The following is an 11642-nucleotide window of genomic DNA, read 5'->3' on the forward strand; positions in this document are numbered from 1 at the left end:
TTTAGTTCAGGTGCTAATTGTTAGTACCTGTTTTACGTTATTAATAATTAGTTCATTATAGGTGTATTATAATCTGGTTGTTGTCATAGGTAGGTCTGGCAAACCACCAATTATTATTATTTTTTAGAGTATTTTGTGAATAGTTACTTTTTGTCAAATTAGTTTATTTAAGTAGTTGTCAAGATTAAAATAAAAGAGTTCCTTACAACATTCGCGATCATCAACATCTTTTAACCACACAAGGACAATTGGTGACCCCGATTCCGAACTCAACGCATCAACCCTCTAGAACACAAGCTATCTCATCCAATCATGCCACGTTCTAGAACCATCCAGCCAGAAGCTAACGTCATCGAGCCCTCTATGGATCAAGAAGCTAGAATCTTCATTAAAGCTCCACCATTTAGTAGAACAGATCCAGAATTGTGGTTTTCTCAATTGGAATCACAATTTTTTATCAATGGAGTGACTTCAGACGACTTGAAATTCCACACTACTATCGGAATTATGGACACAGAAAGTTTGATTTGTGTTAGAGATCTAATTATTAAACCTCCCATGAACAACAAGTTCCAAACCCTTCGTCAAAAGGTATTGGATGCCCTCGTAGAATCACAAGAAAAAAAGTATAAGAAACTTTTTTCGCAACTTCAACTTGGAGACAAAAAGCCTTCCATACTTCTATCTGAAATGAACAGTTTGGGAGGCTCTTCACTTCAAGAAGAGATGTTGAAAACCCTTTGGATGCAGAGATTACCTCACAATATGCAGACCATTTTAACGGCATGTTCCTTGCCATTATCAGAAGTGGCGAATATAGCAGATAAAATTGCTGATATAGAGTTTTCCCAAGTTTCCCAAATCAAATCAGAGATATGCACAAGCAGTCCCACAGAAATCAACAAAAATACATCTTCAGAAGAATTCAAACACATCACTAAACGTTTGGATAAATTAGAGAGGCAAATCAGATCCCATTCGAAATTAAGATCTTCTAAATTTCGACGCAATTCACCCAGCAGAGATCGTCAAAATTCTTCATGGTGCTGGTACCATCAAAATTACCAAGAAAAAGCTCGCAAGTGTGTGTCTCCTTGTGACTACAAGAAGGAAAACTAACGATCGCGTCGTCGTGGGCAGCAGACGGCGCGGGTACAAAGGACTGCCAAGTGAAGATCTCCACGAACACCAACGAAGATAGACAAAAATACATTAATATAATTAGTCACAGGTTAGTTATCAAAGACCCTTTAACTGGTATTCATTTCCTTATAGATACTGGTTCTGATGTTTCGTTGTTACCCAAATCTTTTCAAATACAACAAAATCAATCTCAATACACCTTATTTGCGGCCAACAACACATGTATTTCCACCTTCGGAACCAAGACTCTTACAGTTAGTTTAGGTCTCCGAAGAACGTTTACATGGAATTTTATTGTGGCACAAACAAATCATGCGATTATTGGAATTGATTTTCTCCACTATTTTAACATAATACTAGATTTGGGCAGTAAACGAATTATCGACAGCACAACTAATCTGACAAACAATGGTAAAATTTCTTGTCTTTCTACATCATCAGTTCATGCAATTCCTTCTTCATGCAAATATTTTGACATTTTGGTTCAATTTCCAGAAATTACAAAATTCTCATCTACTCCCTCATCACTAAAACATAGCATCTCTCACACTATTCTCACAGAAGGTTTTCCTATTTCTTCCAAACCTAGACGCCTTTCAGCAGAAAAGCTTAAATTGGCAAAACAAGAAATTCAACACCTCATTAACTTAGGTATTTGTCGTCCTTCAAATAGTCCTTGGGCCAGCCCTCTACATATGGTTCCCAAGAAAAACTCTTCCGATTGGCGACCGGTTGGAGACTATCGCAGACTCAATTCAATTACTGTGGTAGACAAATACCCAGTCCCCAATTTACATGACTTTTCTTATTTTCTCGAAGGAAAAACAATTTTTTCCACGATTGACCTCATCAGAGCTTATCATCAAATCCCAGTTGAAGAGGAATCCATTCCAAAAACAGCCATAATCACACCTTTTGGATTGTTCGAATTTACAAGGATGCAATTTGGATTGAAAAACGCAGCACAATCATTCCAACGCTTCATCAATGAAGTACTTGGAGATTTGGATTTTTGTTTTTCTTATATAGATGATATCCTAATTGCATCAACAAACGAAGCTCAGCACAAAGAGCACCTCAAAACAATTTTCGAACGTCTCCACCAATATGGGTTGACAATAAACCTAAACAAATGTGTTTTTGGCGAACATCAAGTTCAATTTCTCGGATACCAAGTTTCTGAAAAAGGTTCTTCTCCTCTTCCCGAAAAGGTATCCACCATTTCAAACTATCCTCTTCCTAAATCAATTTCAGATCTCAGACGTTTTCTAGGAATGCTCAATTTTTATCGTAAATGTTTACCTCACGCTGCACATCACCAAAGTGTTCTTCATGACTTACACAAAAATTGTAAGAAAAATGACAAAACACCAATCAAGTGGACTGACGAAACTGTGAATGCTTTCAATGAATGTAAACACGACTTAGCAAACGCTGCTACATTAAATCACCCCAGTTCATCAGCTCCACTTTCTTTAACAGTGGATGCATCAGATTTTGCTATGGGAGCAGTTGTAGAACAAATGGTAAATTCCTCATGGAAACCCTTAAGCTTCTTCTCCAAGAAATTTTCAAAAACTCAATGTAATTACAGTACTTACGATCGCGAATTACTTGCACTGTATTCAGCAATCAAATATTTTCGTCATTTTCTTGAAGGAAGACCTTTCACAATTTACACAGACCACAAACCACTCATTTATGCATTCATTCAAAAATCTGATAAAGCATCTCCTAGACAAATGAGACATTTAGATTTCATTTCACAATTCTCAACCAACATACTTCACATAAGTGGCAAAAACAACATTGTAGCAGATACTCTATCTAGAATTCAAACCATTTCTTTTCCGAATTCCATAGATTACGATGAAATAGCAAAAGCTCAAACAACAGACCCAGAATTTCAACACATTTTTAGAAATCCTCAACTTACATCACTTACCTTAAAACAATTTCAAGTTCCTAATACACAAAATTTGATTTACTGCGACGATAGTAACTCTAGAATTCGCCCATTCATACCGAAACATTTTCGACAAGCTATATTTAATAAATTTCATAATCTTTCTCATCCAGGTATTAAAGGTACAACAAAACTTATTTCATCCCGTTTTGTTTGGCCTTCAATGAATAAAAATATCCGAGAATGGACTCGTTGTTGTATTAACTGTCAAAAAGCCAAAATTCATAAACACACTGTTACCCCATTCAAACAAATTCAAATTCCGGATTCCAGATTCCATGATATTCACATTGATATAATAGGTCCTTTACCTCCCTCAAACGGTTTCACTTATTGTCTCACAATTATTGATAGATTTTCTTGTTGGGCAGAGGCTTATCCCATGACCAATATATCATCAGAAACCGTTGCCAATTGCTTTTATAGCAATTGGATTTGTCGTTTTGGCACCCCTATTAAAATTTTTACAGATCAAGGTCGTCAATTCGAAAGCTCTCTTTTCCAATCCTTAACCCAAATTTTAGGCTGTAAACGTGCCCGTTCTTCTCCTTACCATCCGAATACAAATGGCAAAGTAGAGAGATGGCATCGAACATTAAAAGCAGCTATCAAAGCTTATGCAACTGAACGCTGGACAGAAATCTTACCTACTATCTTACTCGGATTACGTTCTACCTTACGAGAAGAGATAGGAGTTTCTCCTGCTGAAATGTTGTACGGTACAACGTTAAGACTACCAGGTGAATTTTTTCAAGACAGCAATATCGTTGACCATCCTTCTTCTTTTATACAAACCCTCAAACAAAAAATGCAATCTCTTCAACCAGTTCCAACTACTCATCATTCTAACAGAAAAATTTTTATAACTCCTGAATTAAACACTTGTACACATGTTTTTCTTCGGAATGATACCATAAAGAGATCTCTTCAACCTCCGTATGAAGGTCCCTTTCTTGTTAAAAAACGTGAAGACAAATATTTTACAATTGTTGTCAGAGATAAGGAAGTGAATATTTCCATGGATAGGTTAAAACCTGCATTTTTAATCTCACAAGATCCAAAAATTAATAATCAATTCGATTCTCTTATCAACCAACCAATCATCCATCACCATACAAAGAAGAAAGATAAAACCGTACGTTTTGCTAATGTATAAATTATTAATCATAATTAAATTATATTTTTATATTGTAACGATTAATACCCTTAACATTATACCTCCGTTATTGGGGGGGGAGTATTGTGGTGCACGTAATTTAGTTCAGGTGCTAATTGTTAGTACCTGTTTTACGTAATTAATAATTAGTTCATTATAGGTGTATTATAATCTGGTTGTTGTCATAGGTAGGTCTGGCAAACCACCAATTATTATTATTTTTTAGAGTATTTTGTGAATAGTTACTTTTTGTCAAATTAGTTTATTTAAGTAGTTGTCAAGATTAAAATAAAAGAGTTCCTTACAACATTCGCGATCATCAACATCTTTTAACCACACAAGGACACCGGGTAATTATCAAAAGTTTGCACGCTCCGCGCTCGGAAATTTCTGGTCGGATTCGGCCGTGTGACCACTCAAAATGTTCCTCTAGACAAGCTCTATCCAACGGTGGGATCAGACGTGGGACTATTTTGATGAATTACTGAGAAAAAAATTCACACACGTCAAATAAACCGGGTAAATATTAAAAGTTTGCACGCTCCGCGCTCGGAAATTTCTGGTCCGATTCGGCCGAGTGACCACTCAAAATGTTCCTCTAGACAAGCTCTATCCATCGGTGGCATCAGTCGTGGGACCATTTTGATGAGTTCCTGAGAAAAAAATTCACACACGTCAAATAAACTGGGTAAATGTCAATAGTTTGCACGCTCCGCGCTCGGAAATTTCTGGACTGATTCGGCCGAGTGCCCACTCAAAATGTTCCTTTAGACTAGCTCTATCCAACGGTGAGATCAGTCGTGGGACTATTTTGATGAATTCCTGAGAAAAAAATTCACACACGTCAAATAAACCGGGTAAATATTAAAAGAGTGCATGCTCCGCGCTCGGAAATTTCTGGTCTGATTCGGCCGTGTGACCACTCAAAATGTTCCTCTAGACTAGCTCTATCCAACGGTGGGATCAGTCGTGGGACTATTTTGATGAATTCCTGAGAAAAAAATTCACACACGTCAAATAAACCGGGTAAATATTAAAAGTTTGCACGCTCCGCGCACGGAAATTTCTGGTCCGATTCGGCCGTGTGACCACTCAAAATGTTCCTCTAGACAAGCTCTATCCAACGGTGGTAACAGTCGTCGGACTATTTTGATGAATTCCAGAGATCGGAGTAGACATAGGTCAAATAAATCGGGTAAATAATAAAAGATTGCACGCTTCGCGCTCGGAAATTTCTGGTCTGATTCGGCCGTGTGACCACTCAAAATGTTCCTCTAGATAAGCTCTATCCAACGGTGGGATCAGTCGTGGGACCATTTTGATGAGTTCCTGAGAAAAAAATTCACACACGTCAAATAAACCGGGTAAATATTAAAAGTTTGCACGCTCCGCGCTCGGAAATTTCTGGTCCTATTCGGCCGTGTGACCACTCAAAATGTTCCTCTAGACAAGCTCTATCCAACGGTGGTATCAGTCGTGGGACTATTTTGATGAATTCCAGAGATAGGAGTAGACATACGTCAAATACACCGGGTAAATATTAAAAGATTGCACGCTCCGCGCTCGGAAATTTCTGGTCTGATTCGGCCTTGTGACCACTCAAAATGTTCCTCTAGACAAGCTCTATCCAACGGTGGTATCAGTCATCGGACTATTTTGATGAATTCCAGAGATAGGAGTAGACATACGTCAAATAAACCGGGTAAATATTAAAAGATTGCACGCTCCGCGCTCGGAAATTTCTGGTCTGATTCGGCCGTGTGACCACTCAAAATGTTCCTCTAGACAAGCTCTATCCAACGGTGAGATTAGTCGTGGGACTATTTTGATGAATTCCTGAGAAAAAAATCAACAAACGTCAAATAAACCGGGTAAATATTAAAAGTTTGCACGCTCCGCGCTCGGAAATTTCTGGTCTGATTCGGCCGAGTGACCACTCAAAATGTTCCTCTAGACTAGCTCTATCCAACGGTGGGATCAGTCGTGGGACTATTTTGATGAATTCCTGAGAAAAAAAATTCACACACGTCAAATAAACCGGGTAAATATTAAAAGTTTGCACGCTCCGCGCTCGGAAATTTCTGGTCTGATTTGTTCGAGTGACCACTCAAAATGTTCCTCTAGACTAGCTCTATCCAACGGTGGTATCAGTCGTCGGACTATTTTGATGAATTCCAGAGATAGGAGTAGACATACGTCAAATAAACCGGGTAAATATTAAAAGAGTGCATGCTCCGCGCTCGGAAATTTCTGGTCTGATTCGGCCGTGTGACCACTTAAAATGTTCCCCTAGACAAGGTCTATCCAACGGAGGGATCAGTCGTGGGACTATTTTGATGAATTCCTGAGAAAAAAATTCACACACGTCAAATAAACCGGGTAAATATTAAAAGTTTGCACGCTCCGCGCTCGGAAATTTCTGGTCCGATTCGGCCGAGTTACCACTCAAAATGTTCCTCTAGACAAGCTCTAACCAACGGTGGTATCAGTCGTCGGACTATTTTGATGAATTCCAGAGATAGGAGTAGACATACGTCAAATAAACCGGGTAAATATTAAAAGATTGCACGCTCCGCGCTCGGAAATTTCTGGTCTGATTCGGCCGTGTGACCACTCAAAATGTTCCTCTAGACAAGCTCTATCCAACGGTGGTATCAGTCGTCGGACTATTTTGAGGAATTCCAGAGATAGGAGTAGACATACGTCAAATAAACCGGGTAAATATTAAAAGATTGCACGCTCCGCGCTCGGAAATTTCTGGTCTGATTCGGCCGTGTGACCACTCAAAATGTTCCTCTAGACAAGCTCTATCCAACGGTGGTATCAGTCGTCGGACTATTTTGATGAATTCCAGAGATAGGAGTAGACATACGTCAAATAAACCGGGTAAATATTAAAAGATTGCACGCTCCGCGCTCGGAAATTTCTGGTCTGATTCGGCCGTGTGACCACTCAAAATGTTCCTCTAGACAAGCTCTATCCAACGGTGGTATCAGTCGTGGGACTATTTTGATGAATTCCTGAGAGAAAAATCAATAAACGTCAAATAAACCGGGTAATTATCAATAGTTTGCACGCTCCGCGCTCGGAAATTTCTGGTCCGATTCGGCCGAGTGACCACTCAAAATGTTCCTCTAGACAAGCTCTATCCAACGGTGGTATCAGTCGTGGGACTATTTTGATGAATTCCAGAGATAGGAGTAGACATACGTCAAATAAACCGGGTAAATATTAAAAGAGTGCATGCTCCGCGCTCGGAAATTTCTGGTCTGATTCGGCCGAGTGACCACTCAAAATGTTCCTCTAGACAAGCTCTATCCAACGGTGGTATCAGTCGTGGGACTATTTTGATGAATTCCAGAGATAGGAGTAGACATACGTCAAAATAAACCGGGTAAATATTAAAAGTTTGCACGCTCCGCGCACGGAAATTTCTGGTCCGATTCGGCCGTGTGACCACTCAAAATGTTCCTCTAGACAAGCTCTATCCAACGGTGAGATTAGTCGTGGGACTATTTTGATGAATTCCTGAGAAAAAAATCAACAAACGTCAAATAAACCGGGTAAATATTAAAAGTTTGCACGCTCCGCGCTCGGAAATTTCTGGTCTGATTCGGCCGAGTGACCACTCAAAATGTTCCTCTAGACTAGCTCTATCCAACGGTGGGATCAGTCGTGGGACTATTTTGATGAATTCCTGAGAAAAAAATTCACACACGTCAAATAAACCGGGTAAATATTAAAAGTTTGCACGCTCCGCGCTCGGAAATTTCTGGTCCGATTCGGCCGAGTGACCACTCAAAATGTTCCTCTAGACAAGCTCTAACCAACGGTGGTATCAGTCGTCGGACTATTTTGATGAATTCCAGAGATAGGAGTAGACATACGTCAAATAAACCGGGTAAATATTAAAAGATTGCACGCTCCGCGCTCCGAAATTTCTGGTCTGATTCGGCCGTGTGACCACTCAAAATGTTCCTCTAGACAAGCTCTATCCAACGGTGGTATCAGTCGTCGGACTATTTTGATGAATTCCAGAGATAGGAGTAGACATACGTCAAATAAACCGGGTAAATATTAAAAGATTGCACGCTCCGCGCTCGGAAATTTCTGGTCTGATTCGGCCGTGTGACCACTCAAAATGTTCCTCTAGACAAGCTCTATCCAACGGTGAGATTAGTCGTGGGACTATTTTGATGAATTCCTGAGAGAAAAATCAATAAACGTCAAATAAACCGGGTAATTATCAATAGTTTGCACGCTCCGCGCTCGGAAATTTCTGGTCCGATTCGGCCGAGTGACCACTCAAAATGTTCCTCTAGACAAGCTCTATCCAACGGTGGTATCAGTCGTGGGACTATTTTGATGAATTCCAGAGATAGGAGTAGACATACGTCAAATAAACCGGGTAAATATTAAAAGAGTGCATGCTCCGCGCTCGGAAATTTCTGGTCTGATTCGGCCGTGTGACCACTCAAAATGTTCCTCTAGACAAGCTCTATCCAACGGTGGTATCAATCGTGGGACTATTTTGATGAATTCCAGAGATAGGAGTAGACATAGGTCAAATAAACCGGGTAAATATTAAAAGATTGCACGCTCCGCGCTCGGAAATTTCTGGTCTGATTCGGCCGTGTGACCACTTAAAATGTTCCCCTAGACAAGGTCTATCCAACGGAGGGATCAGTCGTGGGACTATTTTGATGAATTCCTGAGAAAAAAATCAATAAACGTCAAATAAACCGGGTAATTATCAATAGTTTGCACGCTCCGCGCTCGGAAATTTCTGGTCCGATTCGGCCGAGTGACCACTAAAAATGTTCTTCTAGACAAGCTCTATCCAACGGTGGTATCAGTCGTGGGACTATTTTGATGAATTCCTGAGAGAAAAATCAATAAACGTCAAATAAACCGGGTAATTATCAATAGTTTGCACGCTCCGCGCTCGGAAATTTCTGGTCCGATTCGGCCGAGTGACCACTCAAAATGTTCCTCTAGACAAGCTCTATCCAACGGTGGTATCAGTCGTGGGACTATTTTGATGAATTCCAGAGATAGGAGTAGACATACGTCAAATAAACCGGGTAAATATTAAAAGAGTGCATGCTCCGCGCTCGGAAATTTCTGGTCTGATTCGGCCGTGTGACCACTCAAAATGTTCCTCTAGACTAGCTCTATCCAACGGTGGGATCAGTCGTGGGACTATTTTGATGAATTCCTGAGAAAAAAAATCAATAAACGTCAAATAAACCGGGTAATTATCAATAGTTTGCACGCTCCGCGCTCGGAAATTTCTGGTCCGATTCGGCCGAGTGACCACTCAAAATGTTCTTCTAGACAAGCTCTATCCAACGGTGGTATCAGTCGTGGGACTATTTTGATGAATTCCTGAGAGAAAAATCAATAAACGTCAAATAAACCGGGTAATTATCAATAGTTTGCACGCTCCGCGCTCGGAAATTTCTGGTCCGATTCGGCCGAGTGACCACTCAAAATGTTCCTCTAGACAAGCTCTATCCAACGGTGGTATCAGTCGTGGGACTATTTTGATGAATTCCAGAGATAGGAGTAGACATACGTCAAATAAACCGGGTAATTATCAATAGTTTGCACGCTCCGCGCTCGGAAATTTCTGGTCCGATTCGGCCGAGTGACCACTCAAAATGTTCTTCTAGACAAGCTCTATCCAACGGTGGTATCAGTCGTGGGACTATTTTGATGAATTCCTGAGAGAAAAATCAATAAACGTCAAATAAACCGGGTAATTATCAATAGTTTGCACGCTCCGCGCTCGGAAATTTCTGGTCCGATTCGGCCGTGTGACCACTCAAAATGTTCCTCTAGACAAGCTCTATCCAACGGTGCGATCAGTCGTGGGACTATTTTGATGAATTCCTGAGAGAAAAATCCACATACCTCTAATAAACCGGTTAATTATCAAAAGTTTGCACGCTCCGCGCTCGGAAACTCCTGGTCCGATTCGGCCGTGTGACCACTCAAAATGTTCCTTTAGACAAGCTCTATCCAACGGTGCGATCAGTCGTGGGGACTATTTTGATGAATTCCTGAGAGAAAAATCCACATACCTCAAATAAACCGGGTAATTATTAAAAGTTTGCACGCTCCGCGCTCGGAAATCTCTGGTCCGATTCGGCCGAGTGACCACTCAAAATGTTCCTTTAGACAAGCTCTATCCAACGGTGGGATCAGTCGTGGGACTATTTTGATGAATTCCTGAGAAAAAAAATTCACACACGTCAAATAAACCGGATAATTATAAAAAGTTTGCACGCTCCGCGCTCGGAAATTCCTGGTCCGATTTGGACGAGTGACCACTCAAAATGTTCCTCTAGACAAGCTCTATCCAACGGTGAGATTAGTCGTGGGACTATTTTGATGAATTCCTGAGAGAAAAATCAATAAACGTCAAATAAACCGGGTAATTATCAATAGTTTGCACGCTCCGCGCTCGGAAATTTCTGGTCCGATTCGGCCGAGTGACCACTCAAAATGTTCCTCTAGACAAGCTCTATCCAACGGTGGTATCGGTCGTGGGACTATTTTGATGAATTCCAGAGATAGGAGTAGACATACGTCAAATAAACCGGGTAAATATTAAAAGAGTGCATGCTCCGCGCTCGGAAATTTCTGGTCTGATTCGGCCGTGTGACCACTCAAAATGTTCCTCTAGACAAGCTCTATCCAACGGTGGTATCAGTCGTGGGACTATTTTGATGAATTCCTGAGAGAAAAATCAATAAACGTCAAATAAACCGGGTAAATATCAACAGTTTGCACGCTCCGCGCTCGGAAATTTCTGGTCCGATTCGGCCGAGTGACCACTCAAAATGTTCTTCTAGACAAGCTCTATCCAACGGTGGTATCAGTCGTGGGACTATTTTGATGAATTCCTGAGAGAAAAATCAATAAACGTCAAATAAACCGGGTAATTATCAATAGTTTGCACGCTCCGCGCTCGGAAATTTCTGGTCCGATTCGGCCGAGTGACCACTCAAAATGTTCCTCTAGACAAGCTCTATCCAACGGTGGTATCAGTCGTGGGACTATTTTGATGAATTCCAGAGATAGGAGTAGACATACGTCAAATAAACCGGGTAAATATTAAAAGAGTGCATGCTCCGCGCTCGGAAATTTCTGGTCTGATTCGGCCGAGTGACCACTCAAAATGTTCCTCTAGACAAGCTCTATCCAACGGTGGTATCAGTCGTGGGACTATTTTGATGAATTCCAGAGATAGGAGTAGACATACGTCAAATAAACCGGGTAAATATTAAAAGTTTGCACGCTCCGCGCACGGAAATTTCTGGTCCGATTCGGCCGTGTGACCACTCAAAATGTTCCTCTAGACAAGCTCTA

At 40.7% G+C, this 11642-nt stretch overlaps 1 protein-coding gene across 1 annotated transcript; it reads left to right on the forward strand.

The window, feature by feature from the left end:
* The first annotated feature begins 312 nt into the window (after nt 1–312).
* On the forward strand, nt 313–1119 carry LOC136419044 (uncharacterized). The gene has a single exon (XM_066405218.1). It carries the CDS (start codon nt 313–315, stop codon nt 1117–1119), a length of 807 nt encoding a protein of 268 aa, XP_066261315.1.
* Nucleotides 1120–11642: the final 10523 nt, after the last annotated feature.

Source organism: Euwallacea similis, unplaced genomic scaffold (genome assembly GCF_039881205.1).
Source record: "Euwallacea similis isolate ESF13 unplaced genomic scaffold, ESF131.1 scaffold_60, whole genome shotgun sequence".
NCBI lineage: Eukaryota > Metazoa > Arthropoda > Insecta > Coleoptera > Curculionidae > Euwallacea > Euwallacea similis.

Coding starts and splice junctions, on each gene's coding strand:
- LOC136419044 (XM_066405218.1), top strand. CDS start 313: ATGCCACGTTCTAGAACCATCCAGCCAGAAGCTAACGTCATCGAGCCC.